General features: G+C 36.4%; 1 protein-coding gene across 1 annotated transcript in view; it reads left to right on the top strand.

The window, feature by feature from the left end:
- LOC118740165 overlaps nucleotides 1-25,833 on the top strand; it is a 265,156-nt gene that overhangs the window by 129,438 nt on the left and 109,885 nt on the right. The window contains exons 2-3 of the mRNA XM_036471660.1: nucleotides 23,096-23,910; nucleotides 23,983-24,115. Of these exons, the coding sequence (XP_036327553.1) occupies nucleotides 23,107-23,910; nucleotides 23,983-24,115 (937 nt within the window). The 5' untranslated portion in view covers nucleotides 23,096-23,106. The remainder of the gene's footprint in view (nucleotides 1-23,095; nucleotides 23,911-23,982; nucleotides 24,116-25,833) is intronic.

Below are 25,833 nucleotides of genomic sequence, written 5' to 3' on the forward strand. Positions count from 1 at the left end.
GTTGATTTTCCTTACTTTCGCTAAGCTATAATGGGGTTGTTAAGATACCCTACTAGCCGTGCAGTTGGAACTTTATTCGAACGCGGTGGTGTTTTTTTTTTTGTTGTGGTTGCTTTCAATCTTTGTGCGTTTTGTGTGGTTTCTGCAAAATAGAAAAAAATTTGCAAATCTCGTTGGTGCACACAGGTACATACATACCTCTCGCTTTAATAGCTAGCAAAACACATACACACCCAGGTAGAGTTTTTATTTAAAAGTATGCATTTAACTACATACATATATGCATGAAAGGAAAGGCAAGGAGTGGTGCCCAAAATGGAAATTTTTAGTAAATATGACCGATAGTCGCTGGCTCTACGAGGCTCTGCAGCTATCACTCAGCCACGAAAATAGGACATTAAAACTGGAAATATTCTGCGGTGTACTTTGAAGCGATTGGATGCGATTAGATGGCATTATTTGTAGCTAGTAGTTAAAAGGAAGTGGAAGTTCAATTTCTGGCTTAAAATTGCCCACAAAGTTTTGTGTTCGTGGAAGCATGAAAAAGTGATACGAAATGCTTTCTCTATGCGAATAAAAATGAAATATTTAAATTTGAAAAGAAAATCGGATAGGGAGTTATTATGTATTGAATGAAGCCTCACAGCGTTCAGGTTTCTGCTTGGATAGTTTCATTTAACGAGATACCTAAACTCAAAGCCGAAAGTATTCTGTCTTCGAAATCTATATCAATGCGCTCTCCCGTCCCATTGGTGCTTCATATTTCAGATAAACCCATTGTTTTGGGCCAGTGGTCGCCATACTAACACCTTCAAATGATTAATAAGTGAGACTGAGTGCGTTAAAAGCACTGATCAGCTAGCGCTCCTTGTATACGTGCGAGAGCTTGCCTGCCGACCACTGGCTTAGGCGATTATTAACACCTAGCGCCTAAATGTATACTACATAGCATCGGAGTCCTTAACACCGTCGCTGTGATGGAATTCCTCGAAAAAGTCAAGGCCGACATTGTCAGTCATCTCAGTACGAACGTCTTTGTTCCTAGCCTCAATCCGCACTTTATACGTTAACAAGTCTCTACCTTTAATCGCTGTGTTCGTTCGTTTCTGCGTCGTAGCTGTACTGTTTACCTGCAACACCATTCGGAATGCAGGGCACACACGTAGAGCGCATCTACGATATGTGAAGTTAATGTCTCGGACATATGATCCTCGTTTAAATGCGTGGAACTATGTCCTGGATCCTTAAGCCAAGCATGACCAACACGGCAAGTTCGTCAAGGAGGCGACTCGAAACACTGCTATTTATTTTTTGTTTTGCGCTGTCCTACCTTTGTAATATCGGTTTATCCTTTACCCTTTAACGACCCTATCTTGACAATTTTTTTGGGCAAGCTTATCTGGGCTGCAAGTTAGCAGTCAGGCTATTTTTTGTTTCCATTACTCGAGTAGGACTTTGGTTTGTCTGCTACCAGTTTGAGTTTGTGTTCCAGATTCTGTTTCGTACGGTGATAACATTGGTTGCCTGGACGAGGTTGGCTTCTTGGGGGGCTTCTAGATGCTCGTTATGCTTTCATGCAATTGATGACATGTCGAGTGAAGAGCGCAAGTTTTGCGCTGGGAAAGTTCTTCTTAATTCTTCAAAGTTCTGTTGTGAGAATCGAAGTTAAATTTTGCTACTACGCACGTTTGCATTTAGCGGTCTAGACGAAAATCAAAAAAAAAGGCCTCCCTCTCCCTTTCTCGTTTGCCAAGTTTAAAAGTTTAAAACCGTCAACAAGTCAATGTATGTGTCTTTTCAGTGGAGTCACCGTATTCTGGTAAAAAATTACTCAAACTATTGAGGCTTTTGGACTATAAACCAAAGCAGTATTGGCATAAATGCAGCATGATAAATTCAGTTCACGTGTCAACTGTTGGAAAAAAACCTAGTTTCAAACACAGACAATAACAAAAAGTTGAAAAACTTACAAAGACTTAAAAAATTTTCAAACTTAATCAAAACTTTACCGCAAACTTTGGCAAATGTCCCAAAAATTGCTGTTATGTCGATAGAAATTTGTTTTCCTAATATCGCGACAATTGAAGACTTTGGGCTTATTTGCGTGTATTGGCGGCGAGCAGCCAAAACTTTTAATTTACTTCACACCTGGGTTTCATATTTTTTGTTGTGGCCAAATGAATATAAATTTTTTTATGGAAAAATTTTTTGTACATACGTAGACTTAAAATATTTAGAAACACGTGTACGTAAAGCACAACCTCATAAATTAAACGAAAAAGCTAGAAAACGCTGGTCCAGCTTAAATTTTAAAGAACGAGCAAAATGTGTAAGGAAATGTGCCCAAACTAATAAAAATTTAAAGTGTGAAGTGGAATACCACGACGAAGCCTGGTAGTACCAGTGAAACGAAATATTAAACATTTGAAATGAGAGCTTTGAATGGTGGTATTTGGGTTGTCAAGTGGAGAGCGGCACAGGCGAACATGCAACCAGCACCACCAAATGAACTAACCAACTGGGGCGAATGAAGCAAATTGTAAAAATACTTAAAAAAATCAAAAACAAGCCTCATAGTTGAGCAATACGGTGTAGGCGGTTCCGGCGAGCGAGGCACTGATACACCTAGAGAATGGGCTTGCGCTCGGGGTGAGATGCCATACTAAAAAGGTAATAACTTTCGTGACATCCAGCATTGTAGGGCAAACACACGCTGCCTCACACACACACACACACATGCATGCACATCAACTTCCACGAATATTCCACAGACATTTTCGCAGAGCCATTGTCATTTTGTTCGAATAGTCGAATTGACAACAGCAGCTAACTTTTTGCCGCTTTGTGCTGCTCCATTTACCTTCACGCTCCTACATCACACCATCATCGCACGCCATGCCGCTTCAAATTATGCCACGCCATGCTATGCCACATCATGTTGCGCGACTCGCGCAACGACGAGCAGAGTACTTGTCAGTATTTAGGTACACGAGCACTCCATCCGGCATTAGGCAAAGCGCCGCCATCCTTTCTACATACATATGTATGTATATAAATATAGCACTAGTTTGTGCACTATTCGACTATTGGCGCTTGCATCAAATTCATAACAAGCGTTATGTTGCGTGGCGTTAAGCAGTGTTTGCATTGTTCAACTTTGCGTTCAACATTTGCGTTGAACTCAACGCAGGGATGCACGAAATAAAAGCTGAATGGCTAAATGTTGGCTGGCGACCAACTTTGTTGTAAGCGTTTAGTTGAATGCAAAGTTGAACAATGCAAACACGTTTTTATGGCGAATATTTTTAAATTTTTCATATTTTGATATTTTTTCATATTTTCATATTTTGATATTTTTCCATATTTTGATAATTTTTCATATTTTGATATTTTTAGGCATTCAACTTTTTTTTCGTGCACCCCTGCGCTGAGTTGAAAGCAAATAGTGAACGCAAATAGTGAAGGCAAACACGCTTTGAAGCACAGTGCCGCCTAAAGGTCTGATTATGTACACTTCGCATAACTCCGCACAACCATTTGAACCAGTGCAATAAGAATGTAACTTAAGAAAATGTGAAGCAAAATCTAAACTCAACAGATCGCTAAGTTTTTAAAAGTTCTGCTAATTTCTAGGTAATGGAATATGTATAAAATACATACAAAGTACATACGAACATACAATTTAAAGTTTATGCGAAGTTGTGCGAAGTATGCATAATCAAACCATAAATGGGCAAAAATTGAAAAATTTGGATGTGTTTGGTATTTTTGTAAAGGTAATTTATCCACTAAAAAGAATTAAACAGAAATTTTCCTATAAAATAATATGCCGCCAGGAAGCCACTAAAGGGGACAAATTTTATAGTAATGGCGATTTGTTTGTACCAAAAAATTTTGAATTTTTAATGCACCTTTCCTTTTTCGTGTTCAATTCTAAATTAAATGCAAATGGTGAGAAAATTGTGTGTTCGTTTCTTACAATGTTGCACTCTGAAAATTAGATGGTTGTTTAAAACGACAATATTACGAAATGCGTGAGTTAGACAAGGACAAGAAGGCATAACCACACCCTTTTACAGGGCTGTGGGTAACATCAAACACATTTCGCATCGGGGAAGGGCAACATTTTTTGGAAGAAACGAAATCACTATAAGAATATTGATAAGCGCATAGCCATGCGTAAGCTATTCACGGAAACAAATGTCAAAAATACATTCTTTGAAATAAAATGTTGGTTTGACGTTTTTTATTTTCATATATATAGTAGAGAGCTACAGGAATAAAAATTTTGGAATAAAATTAAACACATGGTGTCCCTGCGGTATTTTATATAAAAAGTTTTTTAATCAAAATTTCAAAAAATGGTAAATTTTAATGGAATGAAAAAAATATATGTATGTAAAAATGTGTTATTTTTTTATCATTTTATTAAATAAAACGGGGTTTTAGTTTTCTAAAGAAGAAATAAAAACCTGACAACTTTTTGCACTTTTTGTAGTAATGCGTTTTTTGCTAATGTATAAAATCATTTTTTCATTTTTTTTTAATTCATGAATCTGATTACAAAGCTTGACCTGTAAAAATAGAGGTTTATGTTTTTTGGGAGCTGCCAGTTGTTAAAAAATTAAATCTAAATTTTTTAATAAGTTATATGAATTCTTAGGAGATAATTATCAATCGAAATGTGCATGAAAAGGGTTTATTTCTTAACTACATGTAAAAGGTTGCCACCTGTTAAACAAATCAAATTCCATTGGAATTAAAGGAATAGGTTTATTGAAATAGATAGGTATCACCATATAGAAGTCAGGCGAAAGAAGTATAAGAAGGTTTTAGCGTGCAAATATTACGGAGAGGGTTGCCACCTGCTTGTAAAGTCAAATTTAGTTAAACGAAAAAAATAATTGTGTCAAACCAAATGTTTACGACAACACGACAATGTATTTGTTATTTTATTACAAATACATGCGTTGGAATTCAGTGATTTGTTCTGATTACATTTCTTTTAAATTATTCGACTCTTAAATTAACTCAGGAATATTATATATATGTATGTTTTCGGTCCCTGGTCAAACCAACATCGAAAAAAATATAGAAAAAGGGTTTTCTTAACAGCGGTCGTCCATCGACAGGCAATGGCATACCTCCGAGTGTATTTTTTCCATGAAAAACAGCTTCTCATAAAAATAGAATCGCCGTTCGGAGCGGGCGTAAAACTGTAGGTCCCTCCGCTTAGTGCGACAACATCAAGGCGAACGCCACAAACCGGAGGAGAAGCTCGGCCAAACACTAGCATATGTGTAAGCGCATTGTGCACCGAGTTGCAAATTGCAGCGCGTATTGAAGCTACATATATCCTTTTCCTTTGAAAATTTATTCCTTAGCCTTTGAAAATTTATTTGAATATGTGAAAATAAATAGCTGCGTTGACATAAATCTGCTTTCATATATTCTTAAACTTTAATTTTGTGTCTTTTACTTTTTAATTGTAATTTCCTTTTTTATTGCTTGTACATACCTCAATTTATTTTTTACGGTAAAGACATTTCGTATTGCTGTACGTGCATTTAAATACTTCCCGAAACACTGCACAAATACTTTTGTGAAAGTGAGCTACTTAAAACATAACAAAATAGTGTCAAATCGAATTTTTATTGCAATTTCCCATGCCATTATTTTTCATGTAAATTTCTATGTTTCCCAAATGCTCGTCACGAATACTTGTACCCCTGTACGCTGGCGTGCGCTATGCTCATTTCTGAAATATTTCGGTTTTAAAATTGTCTTGCTATTTTTTTATTGTACTTTTTTCTTTTTTTTTCTACCGCAAATATAAACAAAAACTTCAAAGGATGCAAATAAAAGAAAGCAAAAGAATCTAAGTTTCAGAATTTGTACTTTCGTGCCTAGCGATAGGCAGGCAAGCAGCCAGACATTCTCTTATTTCCTGTTGAAATATTTCTTTTAACCTCTACAAACGTACAGATGAATGTACATAAGTATGTATGTATGTAATGCATTGAAGCATGCAACCTTTGTTAACACATTATTTTGGCTTTCCAACTCAAAGTATTTCCTTTTTACCAAAATATTTATTGCATTTCATTAAATTTCGCAACCACTTTGTGACTCTTGTGCCATTTGCTGGCGTACGCACATCCATGCAATTGTTTATATGAGTGTGTATTTACATATGTATATATGTAAAAGTATTTATGATATGTTTATTCGAGCAGATGGGTATGTTTTATAGCAGAATACATGCATGCTTGTATGTGCGTAGGTATCTAAATTTTATTTCATCTGATTTATTTGGCTACTCTGCAAATACAAACAGCCAATTAAGTATGCTCTTACTGTAATATTGAAGTGATACGTAAATTCAAGTAAAATGCTAGTGTTTGTTATTTAAACACAACCGTCATGTCTACACTGAGAAAAAAATAAGCTACATCGTGTAAAAAAAAATTTTGCTTGGAGATTTTTTCATTCGAATGCGCTTTCTGCACTTCATAGATGTTTTTCATAGTTCGCAAATACAAATTTTTATTACAAAATAACAGCAAGTACACCTCTGTATTTTCAGCTGCAAGCAGATCATGTAAATTGTGTTATCAAACGTTCAATTTGAATCAAATTTCTTACAATCATTCAAACTAATTTCATTTTATTAAAAAATTGTTTTAAAATACTTATTCTGTTCAAAAGTTTTAAATCGCTTATATGGAAAAGCTAAAATACTCAGTTTGAAAAAATAATGCTCCTTTTTTCTTAGCGTACGCTTAAATAATATGTAATGTATGTATGTATGTGGACGCAGCTGCCATGCCTACTTTTATGTACATGTGTATGTAGTAGTTATTTCGCATCGTTACGTAAATGCAAGTAGTCATTTCCGCAATCATATCCGCGCATCCGCTCTCCTCATATCCGTTTCCGCCGAGCGGGCGGTGCGCTGCGGCTTTGCGCAAACTGACGTGCCTTTGGTATTACCAATTCGTAAATTAGTAGGCAGCAGCGGCAAACGAAATGGGAATTACTTTTTTACTAATTTTTGAAGGAAGAAATGGTATTTGCATATGCACATACATACATGAATAGCTCATCCAATTAAAAATTCCATTTGATATTTTCAATTTTAACTTAAAGACTTTAGGCCTAAAGTAACGTGTCATTGAAGTTTTTTTGTCCTTCTTGTTTGGTGCTGCATCCGTGTAAGAAATTTCGGCTGATGCCAATAAAGCACGCCAGTGAAAAACGCTAGGCGAAGCCGATTCCTTCTCTACCTGTACTTTCCCTCGCAGATGTGACCTTCCAAATCCTTCGCTACCAACGACAGGCTTATACGTTGGCGCCAACGTTGCACTATGTCTATGTCATTGTAAATATAGGTTCTAATAAAACTGTTATAATTATGATGCATAGATCTCATTCGCGCTTTTTAGGCTTAACTGAAAGTTATTGGTAAAGATAAATAAAGGCGACTGTGAATTTAGTAGCAGTTTTTTTTTGGCAGATATTGCATTGATAAATATGTCAAAAAGCTGCAACTAACTTTAAAATCAGATTTGGATTGAGCTAAAAAACCAAACGGATCAGTAGTCACTGAAGAGTTTTTTTGGTAATAAATTCTCTCATCGACTAATTTTTTTTGAGGTTTTTTGAATTCAAGGAGTTATCGGAAACACTAAAATTAAATATGTAACCTGATATGACTTCACTTGATAAACTGACGTTGTTTAAATTTGATTGAGTTCTGATGTAATTCAATATGGACTAAAAAGTTAGTCGAAACAAGCAAATAATTAGAATCAATCGTATTGGAAGGACCATCAGCCAATATCAGCAAAATGCTAATACTAAAAATATTGGAGACTTGTTATTCAATTCCAGACATGTTAGTTGTCTGCTGAAGCTGGCGTTCACACACAAGGTACACGGAGACAGTTAAGATACGCTTAATTCGTTTTTTTGTTTGTTTGTAATTTTTTCACGATTTAAGTGTCAAATAAGGTCTCCGAAAACGGTGATAAGTCATGACTTCGTTTTGGCACGTCATGGTTACATTGAATAATTCTTTGGCAATAATGGCAGGTCTATGTAGAAAGGTTCGCCGGCCCTGTGATAGGCAGTAAAAGCGCTTGTGTGCTGTACCAAAGGCCAGATTTCTGTCAGAAATTTATGTTCATCCTGCGAGATTGTCTTGACTAACCGCTGTTTTCGCAATACCCCTGTCTTTGGATCATCGGAATCCGTAGAAACGGTTGTCTACCAGGCCTGAATGGCATATTTAACGCACTGCTTCTGCACAGGATTTTAAACTGCGAAAAAAATACAAAGCCTTTAAAAAGCTTACCTTAAATTTATACTTTGATTGGCTCTAGTACATATATATATTTAAATCTCTAAATTGTGATATTTTTTGCATATGTTAAACAGCTTCCGATGAAGATAAATTTTAAGGTTATTCCTTTCAACAGGCGAATTTAAAACTATCTCTCTGGAGTGGTCACTTTCTTTAGCGTTAATATGAAAATTTTAGGACCTTAGAGGCAGCGTGAGAGAGCAGAAAGATAGAAAAACGATTGTGTACTTTCGTATACAGAGTGTCCTGTATAAAAGTTTTAAGGTTTTGTTTTTTTTTAATTGGAAGTCACTTTGGGTTCGTTATCCTTTAGCTAAACGTATGCAGAGATCAAAGCTATTTTTTGAAATGTTCATACACTCACGTTCAATTCGCAATCTGTGAGATTTTGCAGAGCCTTTTTTGCCAATATCAGTACTTTTCGATTCGCCTCATTCAAAGTCAAAACGTTGTTTTAGTTTATACGAGTTAAAGCCGGTTATTCAATGTCTGGTTGATACTAATGTCAGGTTAAACATCGTTATCGACGCCACCGACTCTCTGTTATATGTATTGAGTCAAAGACTTCGATAACGATTTTTAGTCGGGGATTAGTGTTAGAAAGTCGTTGAGTAACCGCCCCCAAATACTGTAAGTTTATTTAAGTATCTTACAGGACATTTATAACATTTACCTCCTAAAAGTATGCAACATCCTCGATAAAATCGCATTCAGTTAGGAGTAAAACAAATGCGTAACAAATCTTCAAAACGACTACGACTGAACTTCTCAAACGCCGCTAGACAGAATTTATTGAAGTAATAATTGAAGTAGCCAGTACACCAAATATCCTTTACCTGCTTGAACTGCGAAGTCCGTCTTCCAAATTTTTTCAATACAGAAGGCACATGTTAGCCGCCCAAAATGGGTCTGTCTGGCTTATAACCAAGCGGAGGCGGTAATTGATGGCTAATGTTAGCCACAGTCGCCTAACCACATTTTGCAATAAATAAATTACTTAGTCAATTGTCTTTGATCCCAGTCATTCTCTTTTCCTAAACTAATTATCAGCGACTCTATTTCTACTAATTCTTAAAAACCGTATTTTCTATTCCACTTAACTTTTAATTTTTCTCACCAAACTTTTACGACAGCCAATATAAACAAAAAGTTTATATCACTATTGTTTATATAATTCTGTTTTCCATCCAAACAAAATCGCTGTAACCCACTTAGCGAGTGTGTGTGTACTTAAGGTACACTCACAAGTGCGGAGCAAACAACAGCAAACGATACAAACAATATATAATCAGCGAATGTTGACATCTTCCTTTTGTTTTTCGCTTTTTGCTTCTGCTCATGTGTTGACTCGCATAGAGATTTGTATTAAGGGTGCGGCATAAAGGGATGCATTGATTTTTCGTTTTTATAACTTTTAATTTCTCGACTGTCTGCCATATGCCCCACCTAGCTTTGCCATTGTAGCCAATTGTCGCTGGTGGTTCTTCGGACCACGCAAGGCAGTTCTTGTCAACCACAATGCCTCAACGTAATCTTATACTTTTTTAACTTTATATACATACATATATAGCTGTATAGGTATGTATTGTAGATTTGTACCTATCTACATTTATGATGGCGCCTAGTGTGGGTCACACCCAGTACACCCTGCGCCAGCGTAGCTCAATGGCCTCTTGCTTGTGTAAGCTCGCCTGGCTTACGACGCGGCTCGGCGTGTGGCGCCTCCCTTTTGACCTCAGCGTTCGAGTTCATTTTTCGTTTTTCAGTTCACAGTCGTTCCAGACGTTCTACTCGCAATTTGACTGCTTTCTCTACCCATTTATTGCGTTTTATATCTATCCAAACTGCTTGTCGTTCTTGCCACTGCGCTGCTATTTGCTTGTTCGTCCATCTTGGTAGCTCAGTGTAAACAGCTGTGCATGCATATTTCATTTGCCCTTTGCTTTTGGCTTTTGTTTTAATTTTTGTGTGTGTTTTTTTTTATTCTTTGCTCGTAATATTTTTTCGTGCTGCTTCGACTTGTACTAGGCACATCTTTGCCTCTTTGTGCTTCATTAATATTTAATTAAAAAATCGATATGTATGTCATGCAAGTCAAGTCACACATTTCTGCCATTTTTCTAGGTTCCTCGTTGTTGCACATACCAAAAGAAAAAAATGGCATTTGTACGTCTTTTCGACGCCTAACAAATTTTCATTTTTACTAGGACGCTTTGTTAGCTGGTTTGTGGCGTTCGCCTCTATGTTTTGCATCTCGTACTGTTTTTTTTTGCATTTCTACTTGACTATCTGCGAAGCCTTTCGGTTTTCTAGGCAATTTGGCTAAGCTTTTAAATTTTTTCTTTCGTTTTTCATATCATTTTTATAAATGGTTGACTGCCATAACAGCAACACATTCTGTCATTTTCTAGTAGAGTGGAAATTTATTGCTTCAAAACACATGGCCAATATGCCAGCGCCACTTGGGCTGCATCACTTCGCTCCTCTTTCATAAATTCTTAATGCAATACTCGAAAAGTATGCCCGAAATGCTTTTGTAGTGCGACTTTGCCTGTGATGAGTGCCCCGCGCTGCTGAAAATTATCTGATCTGATGTATTTTAAAATTCCATTTTTTAAATAGGAAAATAAATTGCTTTTCAGAAAGCAAGTTTTGTAGGCGTTATATTGAATGAAAAAATGATATGAGTGAGATTAAGAATTACATATGTATGTATGTATGTAGGTAAATATTAAGCTTTGTTGAAAATGGTACAAAAATAAGATGTATGTAAATATTTTAGATGTAGCAAATATACAATAGGGAAATACTTCAAGCTGATAGGAAAATGTCGGAGGCAGAGAGACAGTTTCTCTGATTTAATTTACGTCTAACTTCTCTTGGGACTTTTATCCGGTCAAAATGATCTTATAACATAATGCATACTTTACCCCAATTTCTTTTCTTTGCTTGTTAAAATGCCGTGAAACCCACAAGTCTCGTAATGGAGTTTAAGCAGCTAAATTATTTGGTTGAAAAGAGCATTTCCTTTTCTTTGTAAGATACTTCAACAAAAAGCTTAGATGCAGTAAAGAAATCTGCAAACTCAAAAAAATCTTACAAATCTGATTAAGAAGTTGAAAATTTAGATGCAACTTTTCAATTTGAAAAATGAGCATATAAAATATTTTTTGGTCAACTCTTGACATGCCACGGTAGAAAATCTATTAGAAAAGTCCATAAAACCGTGACCTAAATTTTTTTGTTGGAGCAAGCCAGCAAAGTATTAATGCCACTATTTTCTCTTGCAGGCCATAATGTCAGCAGTCGAACCCACATTTTTCCTATCGAGAGATTTATGATTTTGTCCGTCGACACTTCCAAATCGTACACTGTGCGGCATCTAGTATTTTGCGCCTATTGGTAGCTGTCATTCATAAAGATAAGCTTCATAACAAGAAGCTCGATCTTGGCGAAAATTGATTTAATTCCACAAAAAGAAAGACCCTTTCTTGTAAAGCTAGCCGACTGTCGATCGGAAAGTCCTTCGCCTCTCTTTCTTAGGATCGAGAAAACCTACTAAGTAAGCACATCTTGCTGATTTGTACTGAATTAAATGTCTAGCAATCAGCTTGCCTATTGTAAATATAGTAAGGGCAAACCTCTTCATCAGATTGTATCTATCATTACACTACAGGGACGCTCAAATGATACACACACAAAAAAGAAACGACGAGACATCTTTATACCGTTTTTCTAGATCAGGTCATTTTCACAAAATATTTTAATTTTAAGTTTGCGTTGCGAATGAAAGAAATTCAAACTTCAACATGGAAAGTGCACGACATGGCGTATGAAATACATTATTTCCTGCTCGTATTTCATAAAAAAATGATTGCACATTTTCATTTGACCATTCAAAACGATGGATAAATAAAATCGATTTTCGTGGTTAGTAGCTTGATTTTTTGGCAAAAGAACAGGCTTTAATACTAATCATATGAAAATGCGCAACTATTTTTTGTATGAAAAATAGGGCTGTGCGATTAATTGATTACTCAAAATTTTAATTAATCATAAAGTAAATAACTCAATTATTCGATTAATTGGAAATTATGATTACTCAAAAGTTCAGTTACTCGAGTAATCAACATTTTTGATTAACCAAAAATAGAAATATTTGAGTAATTTGCTTTATGATTAATCAACATTTCGAGTAAAATGAGTAATCAACATTTCAACTCTTTACATATGTATAAAGTAGTTAAAGTTCCTTGATACTTTGAAAACAACGTTCCTGTTTTCAAAAATTAAAACGAAAAATTTTTTCATATACAGAATGTAAAAAAGAAAATAAGCATTTTCCAAAGTAAACTCTTTTAACGAGCAAATTTATTTTTTTGAGTAATCATATTTCAAGTAACTCGATTAATCATTGTTTTGAGTAATCAAAATCTTGATTACTTGAGTAATTGATTAACCGAATAATTGATTAACCAACTTGCTCGAGTAACCGAATAATCGCACAGCCCTAATGAAAAATGATCAGGAAAGAATGTCACTCATACGCCATGTACACCTAAAAATACCTCGCCCGTTGAACATTTTTCCTGTAAACCAGTGTTATTTTTCAGTTTTTGTCTTAAGTGCCTTATTTTACCCTTTTTGCTATTTCTGGAGCCTTTTCCTGTCTGAGTCGACCCTAACCACAGAAGTGCTCCTAGAGCATCTGGATGCATTTCTGCATCGAAAAGAAAATTTTGAAAAAAATGTCGCTTATGTTTTTTTTTGGTGATTAGGGCTCGAAGTAGTCTTCGAGATTCTTTGATAGTTTCACTAATCAATTGGTTTTCCTTATTCTTCAATATTCGATATTCTTCCGCATCCATGTTGTTATCGTTTATAAATAAGGCAGGGACCCTAACGGCTATGATATTTATAATAACAACTAAAGATAAAAGTAAAGTTCGGGCGAAACGGAACTGTATATACCCGACGCACGTATTAAATATCGTTTTCACCTTTCAGTAAATTGCATGATGAACAAGAGTATTTTTCTCGATGTATCATTTTCTGCTAAAGGGTCATTGCATTTTGAGTAAATTAGCTTAAATAGTTACTAATTTATCGCAGTTTTCGTATCTCTGTAAATTACCGTTATATGGTAGGTGAGCATGGCTCTTGTCTGATTTCAAAAAGTTTCAACGGGGATTGGTGAAGGGACTACAGAGGTACAGAATTTCATTATAAGTGGGTGGTGCCACGCCTATTCTACACACATTTCATAGCTTTCTTATTTTATGCCAAAATTCTACTTCGCATACCAACTTTCAACAATTTGGATTCAGTATTTGCGGAAATATCGTAGTTTTTGCATTGTCGAAAATACCGTTATATTGGAGGTGGGCGTGGTTAATGTCCGATTTTGCCCATTTTCAATCCCAACCTACCTTGGATAAGGGGCAACTTACTTACCAAATTTGGTTGACATAAAAACCTCAATTTTTCTCGAGTTATCGTGTACACGGACGGACGAACAGACGGACAGACATGGCTTAATCGATTTATCTTTACATTCCGAACATATAAAATAAATATGCAGATGCAACAAAGAATGAATACAATGATCAGGATAAAGGTAAAGGAAAAAGGAAAAGATAAATAGAGATATAAAGATAAACATAAAGACAAAAATACATATAAAAACGAAAGACAAAAACAGAGACTGAGAAGGTGAGAAAGATAAAGAAGGGACAAAGAAAAAGATAAGACTTAAGTATGAGACATGTTCTGTTATGGTATGTTATGTTATATTATGTTATGTTAACCCATGTTATGTTATGTTATATTATGTTTTGTTATGTTAGGTTATGTTATGTTGTGCTATGTTATGTTATTTTATGTTATGTTCTGTTATGTCGTTCAACGCATTTCACCTCAACTCACCACAGCTCACTTTAAATCACCTCAATTCCCCTCATCTCACCCCAACTAACCTCGTATCAACTCCTCTCAGTTCATCTCAACTCACCTCATTTCATCTCAACTCAATTCACCTCACTTCAATTCACCATAGCTAATGTTATTTCACCTCATCTCCCCTTATCTCCCCTCATCTCATCTAACGTCAGCTCAACCCACCCTAACTCACCTTAAGTTCTCTGAACTTACCTCACCTGAACTCAATTCAATTCACGGCACCTTAATTCACTCAACACAGCTAAACTCACCTAAATCTTAGTGGTTGAATTTCAAACGTTGGGCGAACACTAGTAAAATCAAATAATCCCTCAAAGACTTATTTACGTTTGCTTAATTTATTTATTGAATAATCTATCACTTCTCTATTTTATATCTTTAAAAATTGAAAAGCCTACATTGGGAGGAAGTGCAAAAAAAAACTAGTGCAGAAATGTTTTTTTCTTACAATATTCTACTCATAAATATTTTTTACTTTCAACGTTTATTCTTCTGGAGTCTTGCATCTTTTTCCAGCATTTCCCAAAAGCACTTTCTGTAATATCAAATCTTTTTATTTTCCTTCATTAAACGGCAGGCGTTGGCGCGCTGGTACGACAGCACGGATTATGCAAATTTATACGCAATTATCGCGCTCGTCTATTTGCCAACCTAGTGGCTGATGGACCTTTGAGATTTGAGAATTTTCTTTTTACTTCTCACTTCTCGATTAATTGCGTTTTCGCCGCAGCGATTAGGGTCCTTTCTAGGAGCGGGGATGCTCAGTGGATGCGTGCACATATTTTGCATTTACTGCTGTCTGTTTGGCCAATAGTCGTCGCCGAACTCTTTGCATACTTTTAGGAGTAAGCATTTTAATTTTTTCTCTACGAATAGATTTAAATTCTTCATTACTAGTTTTGCTCACATTTACTTATTTGCAAAAGTTTAATTGAAAAGCGCAAATAAATGTTGTCGTTACGGATATGACTAGTTGACTTTCATTTGCTAGCCGCGTGACTTGGCAGACCTATTCACAATAATTTATGTATGCAAGTATATGCAACAAGTTCCGCGCACTAAGTTTGCATGCCAAAACCAAAACAAAGAGACCTACAGCATTTCTGGGCTGTATACCCCGCTTGACACTCTTTCAGCGCAATTTCGCTCCACTCAAACAGACTCGCTATTAAATTTCGCATTTCAAATGCCACGTTTGCACTTTTTTACCCTAAGCTGTGAATGAGATTCGTTATTTGAGTTGACTGCATTTAAATAGCAATATTAGCCAAGCGAGCGAAGGCAATTTAAATTTTATTAGACCACATAATATTTGCGTTTCACTCGCCAGCGTGTCAACTGCGAGGCTACTGCGTGTCGGCGTGGGTACGCCACGCCATGCCACATTTCACATTTCCCAAAGTCAACCGTTTCCTCGACGACTGCGGTTTGCCTCACCAAACAACCAACTGCTTGCCGCTCGAATTGTTGAACGCACTGGGGCGTATGAGTAATAATTCGTTGTCTGTGCATATTAGGGATGTTAATTTTTCAGCTTTTTCTGATCCCGGGATTTTCGGGATGTCGTTATCACAATCCCGGGATGCCGGGGTTAGTCCCGAGATTTAGTAGATATTCATTGCTAGAGCGGATATTTTTATGCATTTACATACTGCATATGCATTGTGCATATTTCGTGTGTTTGCGTATATTTGCGTGTTTGCGCATGTTTTACGGGTTTATTGCAATGGAAACTTTTAAAACTATCAATCAGGTTGAAAACCAGTTTTACAAAATGCCGAAAGAAAGAGCTTCGAACAACGAATTATTGTTAAGGGTGGTGCGCGAATATAAAGATTTATTCCGTACCGTGTATGCACTGTAAATCCTTGACGGTAGTACCCGGAGGGGAACGGTACTTGAAGGTAGGAGGTTTAGTTTGGGTTAAAGTCTCACACTGACGAGGTTAGGCTTTCGATGCTTCCTCCTCGGACAACATGTGCTGTAATAAGTCAATTATTAAAATCGACAAATAGTTTTTTATAAACTTTTGTGAACTTCTTTTTGTGTGTTTTTGTAAAACATACCTCTATTGGTTACTGTTTCCGAATTAGATTCGAATAAAACGCAGTTTGATTACTAAAAAAAATAATTATTTATGTTAAAATGCATATTTTTTTAATTTTTGAAGCTTATTTTATGCGCTAAAACGTTATTTTTTTGAATAAAAATATCTGCTCTATTCAAAAGATAGGATAGTTTTGAACCCGAGAAAAAATATTTTTTTTCATCGAAATTTGTTCTATGCTTCTCGTATCGTGCTTATCTTAATATATAAAAATCCCATGTCACTGTGTTCGTTTACGCTAATCTACGAAACCGCTTAACCGATGTCAATGAAATTCTGTGGGTGTATATTGTTGGTTCCAATTGAAAAGACAGGATAGTTTCGAACCCGAGGAAAACATATTTTTTTCATCGAAATTTTTTTCTATGCTTCTTGCTACTTTCTTAAAAATACCGTGTCGCTGTGTTCGTTTAAGCTAACTACAAACTGCCCATATCCGAAGCAAGAGTTTTCCACCAGTCCTTTTGCACTAAAAACTAGAATCTGTTTAAATTCTACAGGATTTCCTCTTTAATTTGATACCCATACTTCTTCTCTAAGCACATTTCTCCGAATTTTTTAAATAATTTTTGTATTACCGACGTCTGAGTGAAAAATTAAGAACGCAATTTTATTATATTTGGCCCATGGTTTCGCGACTATAATGGCTCGCTGATTGGTTCGTAAGAGGAACCACTTTTTGTTGTAAGGTAAATAACGGTAAACTGAAAATATCTCGAAAACGTATCCATAGAAAAAAAAATTAACGCGATTTTCGGAATCACCGACCAATTCTGCATAGAAATTGGATAGTGCCGTATGGAGAACAAAAACCAAACTAAAATTTGTCATCCAGAGTTATTAAATAAAAAAGAAATATAGCCAATGCTGGTCAAGAAAGGCGGAGGCGGGGATCGCGGGATCCCGGGATTAACATTCCTAGTGCATGCACTAGTATGTACATACAAGCGAGTACACAGCAGCGACACTTTTGTCCTTTGGCAATTTTCAGCTTAAAACACGCAAATGCAACGCGTAAATCACAAAACTATGCTATGACTAGAATTTTTGCATCCACCGCCGGCAAACACACGGAGAGCGGAGGCAGCGTGTACTATCCTCAACTGGCGACATTTGTTAGTTTTCTGGCTGCGGCCAGTCCAGGTCGTAGGCGCTGCAGTCCATTACTGTGACTTTCAACGCCATGTGGCTAATGCGGTTGTGTTGCGTGTCCTTCCGGCAGCCGCCGTTAGGTATGTTTTGTCATTGCAAAAGCGTATCAGTTCGTGTGTGTGTGTGTGATTATCCTTTGGGCTTTCGAACGCATTGCCAACCCCACTCACTACTCATTCTCACTTGGCTCAAATGTAAATCGCGATTTGGAGTGCCGTGCCAAGGAAATGCAAGGAGTATAGCTCTACAGTCTACATACACACACATTCCAATCACACTTTGGCACAACTCACATATCGTCGTTTAAAGTACAAAACCGCGTATCAACAAAATGCAAAACAGCGTATGTGAATTATGTAAATTATTTTCTAGAGAGTAAGTACACTAATATTTCAAAATGGTTCTCTTTTTTATAAAGCAATCGCATACCTGGCTAGTATATTTCAGGACGAATGCATTGAGCCAAGAGCTTGTGTGAGCAAATCAAATTTTTGGCAGCAAATGTCAGTTACGCGGTTTCGCAGAATGACGATACGCGGTTTTGTACTTTAAACGACGATATGTAAATAGCTAAACGCAACAAAAGTTCAGCTGAGCACAGACAATAAATCCTTTGAGAGTGCTTCACTTCACTTTACGCGCTTCACTCTGCATGGCGTCTTTTTTTTTTTTGTTTTGTAGAGCCAGCATTGCAATAGATTTGTGTACACATGCACTCGTATAGAAACATGTGTTCGCTTGGTTATTCGCAGTCACTCATAACTAAGAAACTATTCAGCGCAGATTGATTAATCTGTACTTTGTCCGCTTGGGAGCTCTAAACACTGGGTTAGGATGTCATGTTAGCATAGCCATGCATGAGGGCAAAAAGATTTGTGCATATGTGCAATTACATGCCAGTGAAATGTAAATAACGGTGTAAAATTGTATGGTTTCATTTGTGAATCGCTTAATGACATATGCGCCTGGACTTTTGTTTGCACTAAACGTTGCTAAGTAGGTTGAAATTGAATAAATTACAATTGCAACTGCAATTAAACCCATTATAGCCATTTCAAAAAACTCAACTCAACTGGTCGCTGTTGGACATTTCTCTTAATTGGAATTAGGGACTTTTAAACTTTTTAAAATCGAAAATACTGACACAAGAACTGCTATAATACTACAGATAGTCGCCCGCATTGCCCCAAATAGAGTTAATAATGCCGTTATACTAAATTAATAAAGATCTTTCAAATGGCGCCATCCTTCTTTCATTTCGAAAATTGAGTAAAATTTTATCGCTAATTTAGTAAAACTAGTGTTCGCCCAGCGATTGAACATCAACCACTAAAAATAAGGAGAGCAGAGGTGAATTGAGTTGAGTTAGGTAGATTCGATAAGTTAACGTGAGTTGAGCTGAGTTGAGGTGAAATAACAGTAGTTGGGATGAGTACAGTTTAGGAAAGTTGAAGTGAGGTGAGGTAAATAGAGTTGAGATGAAATGAGGTGAGTTGGGTTGAGGTGAGTTAATGTGAGATGAAGTGAGCTGAGAGGAGTTGATGTGAGGTTATTTGAAATGAGCCATGGGGAGTTGCGGTGAATTGCGTTGAACGATATAACAAAACATAATAGAGCATAACACAACGTAAAATAACATTGCAGAACATTGCATTACATAATATAACATAACGTAACACTACATGACGTAACATAACATATCATAGCAAAACATCGCATAACATAATATAACAAAATATAGCATAAAAGAGCTTAACATAACATAACGTGACATCACATAAAATAACATAACATATCATAAAATAACAAAACGTAACAACACAACTTAACATAACACCACAACATAACATAACATATTTCATTCTTCAGTTTTATCTTTTTCTTGGTCTCTATCTTTATCTCTATCACTTTCTCTACCCCTATCTTTCTTTTTATGCTTTTTGTTTATCTGTATATTTATGTTTATCTTTATATTTACCTTTTCCTTTACCTTTGTTCTGATCTTTATCTTCATTATTTGGTTCATCTGCATATTCAAATTATCAAATTTATCATTATATTAATTATGTATTTAACTTTGCCTTCCTCGTCTTCATCTTTAGGTTGCTGTACTTTTATTATTATCTTGGCCTTTATCCTTTTCTTAATCTACATATTCAACTTTTTGTATTAATCATAATTTACATCTTATGATAATCAATATACACAAACTCAAAAATAATTAATAAAAAACACAACAGTTTAAGAAATTCGTGAACTGGTAACATTATCTGAGACTTGGGAGAAAAACTTTACTCGAGTTTTTTAGCAATTGAATTCCAAAATGTCGTCCAATGAAACATCCAACATTAATTTGCAAGGGTGACGATACATGTTCCACAGACCGCACATTAAAATGCCAATGTTTTTTTTTTTTTGTCATAGAGGTCGATGTATCCGCGCTTCTTATAATAAAATAAAATACTTACTATATTTGAGCCAACTGAAATAGTTTTCTTTATAGGAGCTGGTACAGTGCGCTCTCCCAAAGTGGCACTTCGAGAATATGTAAAGCCTTTTAAAGGAAGAACATTTCTCCCCACCGCCGGGTATAACCTCGCTTCGTGAGGATAAATAGCGATTAATCGCCGCTCCATGACGTCCATTTATTGATCCCCTACAGCATGTGGAAAACTATCGAATTTCGCGAATATTCCGCACATATTTCAATCTATTTCTGTGATTGACGGAATCACGGAAATTCAAAAATACATGGTGCTTTTTTATTGAACGCCACTTCCAAATTGGCTTTGTAGTGGTTCGGAATCGTACTTGAATTTGAATCAGTATGACTTATAGCAGCCGTGTCTACTATGAAATGAACCCAGTTAAAAATCCACCTCGATATGCTCTATATTATACAGTTTTTCAATTCGGAAGTAAAGCGGGGGGTCCAACAAATCTTGTTCGCTTGTTTTCAATTTCTTGTTCTCTCCCGATCCAGTTAATGACGATTTTGAAGTCCACCCCCAAAGTTTACAGCGAATTTACACGAAAATTTCTTCTGTAGCTGTCGAAATTTTAATTTTCATTTCTAAAAAATATTCATATTCATATATATGAGACCCAGCGTCGGCTCCAAAGTAATGCAATCACATGACAATATGCATAAACAATGTATCAAATCCTAGATACATTTTTTTCAAATTACTTTCATTGGCAATTGATGGCAAGCCCTTATTTTGTATGCATTACATTTTGATAAAAAATGTATACATATATCATCATCACATAAGCTGCATTGCCCTTTGCCAAAAAGTAATCTAGTGTTTACTTGCCGCATTACTCTTTAAAACATTCTGCATTACTTTGAGCGTAGTGCTATGCCAGAGGTAATGCAGAAAGAGCGACATTGCATTGATGAAAAGTAATGTAGCGAAGCCCTCACACCTTACCGCCAATGTCACACAATGTTAAATGTAATGCATACTTCAATAGAAAAAGAATCGAGAGCGGAATCAAATGTAATTACTTGTCATCAGTGAGCCATCGACCCAAGTTTCAGTTCCCTAGCATAATTTGTTTTAGAAATATGTCGGTTTTCACATTTTGGTCTACATTTTAGATGCTACCCTTCTTAGAAATCGAGCGAACGGTGCCCTCAAAAAAAGGAACTTCAAAATTTTCTTGTGGCGTATTTATATATAGATTTTTTAAGTCTAGTGTTAAATGCTGTATATTTTTGCCGCTCTAGCCCTTTAGAATCGCTTATTCTTCGCGTGCCGTGCGTGTCGTTAATGCCTCTCAAGTGCTGCTTTTGTCGCCGTATTTTACGTCCCAGCATTTTGCAGCTATGTGCTCAAAAACTTATTTAACCAACTGATACCAATACCTACATGAATCGAAGGTTGGATGGATTATCAGAAGATTGCCTGATTTATACTACATAGTGACTAGGTATTATATTCCTAAAAGTATGCAACGAAAAATCCACAACCAAATAGTAAACAAGAAAATACAGATGGAATTTCATATGCAATTCTCAAACAGTTTTCGTTGTACATACATACTGTTTCAAGCAAATAGCTCGACTCATCGCAACCCAACACAGGAGCTTGCTTAAAGCTTCACAAAGCTCTCCCACTTGTAAGCCTTCCAGGCTGATAGTTATCGTTGGCCTCAGATGGCTGGGTGGCTAATGATGCCTACTATCAGGGTTCGATTCCTGCGGTGGAATTGTGACAATCGCTACGCTAAATTTTCGCCACCAAAATTCTCTAAATGGAAAGCAGTGAAGCCTTAAAGTATACAACATAGAAAAGTAACAGGTGCAATATTTAATCAACCAAATGTGACAGTATGAGGCGCATGTAACTAAATGTTGCATGTTTTTAGGCCCGCCTGATATTCTTTTGGATATTTTTGGCGATAAAAATTTGCGACAGCGAATATTGGAGTCCGGATGATGAGCCGAGCAACAGGCAATGAAAAACCACAGAGTGTATTTCTACCCTGAAAAGGGTCGGAGGCGACGTAAAACTGTAGGCACTCAATTTGTGTAACAACATCAAGACACACACTGCAAATTGTGTCAGAAGCTCGGCCAAACCATTTTACTTTCGTATAGGACTGAGTTTCTAGACAAGAACATTCATACTTTATTTAAGTAAGGAAGAAGTGGCAAAAAATACTAGAAGTAAATAATTTCCGTATTCACTGAAGGGCTTGAAATTCTCTGTAAAGTAAATGCAAGGTCCTTTTAACGGATCTCGACATTGAGAGCTGTTTAAGCGCGTCATGCGTACATGCTATGTATTACTGCAATTTATGAAATTTTTGCACATGCACTTCTCAACTGCCATGTAATTGAACTTTCTTAAGTTTTAACTAGATGGCACTTCAAAGTATGCTCGGCCTAGTCTGATGCATCCTGCGGACACTGCTTCCGGAGTCTTTTGCGGAGGTGGTAATAGTTGATTACCATTGGCCACAGTGCCTACCCACTACTTTTTGGTCCAATAAATATTTTTTTATATACATACATGTAAACATACTGGTGTCCCCTCTCACTGAGTTATTCAAAAGCTTTTTATGCTTACCAGATACAGCGAGTGTTTTGAAGTTCAAGGTATTGCTTTTAGAGAGGCCTGTAAAATCACACTCGACTCAAATGGCCGAAGTAGAATTAAACTTTGTTAAATAGAACTTTGTGAAGAAGTGAGGGGAGAATGTGATGAAATTAGCCGAGGCGGCCCGCATAACTCTTGGCCACGAAATATCAGATGAGCTGTTTCCAAACACATCAGTTGTAGATACCACAGAATTTTGAGCTAAATTATCTTAGAAAGAAGGACCTATCTAGATTAAGCGACATTTTCACAACACACTACGCATGGGGCCCTAAACTAACCAGGCTTAAGTGATATTTTTATAAGGGTCCTATTTCGATCTTGTTTTATTTATTTTCTAATAAAAACAAACAATTCTCGCCGATTCCATTAATAACTTTACACATTTCTCTCCCCCTCTTGCAGTGTGTCTTGTAATGCGCCTTGGGGGCGGCTTACCATACGACGGCGACCCCCCGACAATGAGCGCAGCTGGCAATGATTATGCAGAATTATGCGATCTTGGACCCTCACGATGGAGTTCGCGTGGCTATTATTACGCACCACCCCCACATGCGACCGCCTTGCATCCTAGTGCCGCGTACGGCCTACAACAACCACAATCCTCATCAAGCGTACCAACCGGCAGTTCGGCCGGTCTCAGTGCGCATCCCATGCGCGCACCGAGCAGTTACGAGGCGGAAGACGTGTCCTTTGGTATGATAAGTCCACCGCCGGGTGTGGTTGGTTCGTCATCGGCTGGTTTGAGTGGCACGTACGGTATTGGTTCGCGTATCGGTAATAGTACGAGTTCGTTGCGTGGCGGTCGTTCAGGGCTCTATTACTCGCCGCCCGGTACATCGTATACAATTGTAGAGCGTCCACATTCACCGCACTACTACTACAATACGGCAGGTGCGCCAACGAAAGGCGGCTCATTGCCGGGGCGCGGTTCATCTTACCTCTCGTCGACGGCCGCACCCACCAGCCACATGGCGGCCACTGGGGGCGGCGGCACGCTGCCCAACTCAACGGCGACGATGGGCGGACGCGCACACAGCAACATGGGCATGGCGAATGGCAATAAGAAGCGGCCGATTTCGCCAGAGCAGGTGCTACGCATGTTCGGTGCGACACAATCGTCTTCAGTTCCTACAAGCAGCTATCGCTGCAGCAACGGCACAAGAGATCGCACCGGACGGCGCAGTCCAGCGAGCAGTCCACCCTCGACCACGCATCAGGTGGGTGAAAGGAATTCAGTTGATAATTTATGAATAAGTGAATTGAATGTATTTTTTACCTTTTCTTTACAGACGTATCGTGAGCGAGATCGGGATCGTAGTATAACGAATATTCATGAATTAACCACACGTACCATAAGCATGTCGCGCGATCAACAGATCGACCATGGTTTTGGTATTTGTGTTAAGGGAGGAAAAGACTCAGGTAATTGATAAAAGATTAAAAAAAAAAAATATTTTGAAAATATTTATAAACATACATACATAGAACTCAAATTTTCATGGCTTCACTTGAAGTCGTTATACATATGAAGTTTTCTTTTAACTTTTTGATTATACTTAGTAGCTAGTTTTCGTTTGCCAAGTTTTGACCAAGTGTGGTGTATGATTGATACATAATTTTTATAATTTTTACTGTTCTAATAAATATTTTTCGACTAAATTTATCGATTATAAATAGTTTTTATCCTATATACATTTTTGTGGTGTTTTCTTGTTCAAAAATATCGATGTTTAGAAATCTGCAAATATTCATAAAAAAAGTACAAGAGCAGCGACTACGATAAAGTGAGATCGAAAATCATTAACACTACAAACAAAAAAATTTTTTTATTCGAAAAAATTCAACCTCCGAATATTTTTTGTCTATGCGATATATTATTAAGATATTAATAATAATAATAATAAATTGGCGCTTACACATATGTTAGTGTTTGGCCGAGCTTCTCCTCCGATTTGTGGTGTGCCCCTTGATGTTGTCACACAGAGGGATCTACAGTTTTACGCCGACTGCGAACGGCGAGTGTATTTTTATGAGAAGCTGTTTTTCATGGAAGAAATAAACTCGGAGGTTTGCCATTGCCTGCCGGGGGACGACCGCTGTTGCTTTGGCGAGGGCTTGAACCCAGGCGTTGCGGAGTGGAAGGGCGCACTGCTTACCACTACACCACAGCGGTCAAGATATTGGTATCTGCAAAATTATTAAATATTTAGCTATTATTTCATACCTCTGGGATATTTTTGATAGAGAAAATGACAAAAGATCTATCGAAAGGTCCGAAAATAACCGTTAAATATCAAGATTTTTTAGTTTTAGATCATTACAAAATCTTTATTTATTTTTATTTTTGCGTTTTCGATAAAGAATAATCGTTAAATTCGGATTTTTTTATTTTTCGGTCCAATTAAATCATTATATGTATTGTGATTTTTTAATTGTTGTTCGACGAAAACTAATTGTTACTTGGTTTGGATTTATATTTTTTTCGATCATTTTTAACCTTTATAATAGGGACTGCGACTGTATAACCGAAATAACGGTAAAAATATGATCGCAATAATAAAAAGAAAAAATAACGACAGAAATTTATTTAAATTTGATCGGAATAATAGAAATCAAATTTTAATGGTTAAATTATGATTTTTATTACAACGTTCCTGAAAATTTGAAATTTAAAGAATATAACCGAAATATTTTATATCTAAAAGTAAGGATTAGTTTTGCAAAAAAATATCGATGAAAGTTGTTACAGAAATAGAAGATCTAAGATTAAAAAACAAAAACACTTCTGTTTTGGTTTCGAAAAAGAATTGAAAATACTATTTCATTAAAAAATATTAAACGTGTCAACCAAAACTTTAACGTCGATTATTTTTGATCGAAAAAATGCCAATACTAATTACTCATTATCTTTCGCATCTGAGATATTATTTATCGAAAAACTCTTGATCAAACGTAATCGAAAAATAGTAGTATGTAAATAATCGAAAAAATTTAAATGAACAATAAACAAATTTTTGGTCAAAACACGATAAGACATCAATAAAACGTAATAATTTATAAAGAATGTAGTAATTTTAAGCTTAGAAATGGCGAAGTCGATTGCTTGTAATCGAAAATTCGTAATTAATCGAAAAAAATTA

The sequence above is a fragment of the Rhagoletis pomonella genome, unplaced genomic scaffold (assembly GCF_013731165.1).
Source record: "Rhagoletis pomonella isolate Grant_MI unplaced genomic scaffold, Rhpom_1.0 Rhpom_scaffold_00005, whole genome shotgun sequence".
NCBI lineage: Eukaryota > Metazoa > Arthropoda > Insecta > Diptera > Tephritidae > Rhagoletis > Rhagoletis pomonella.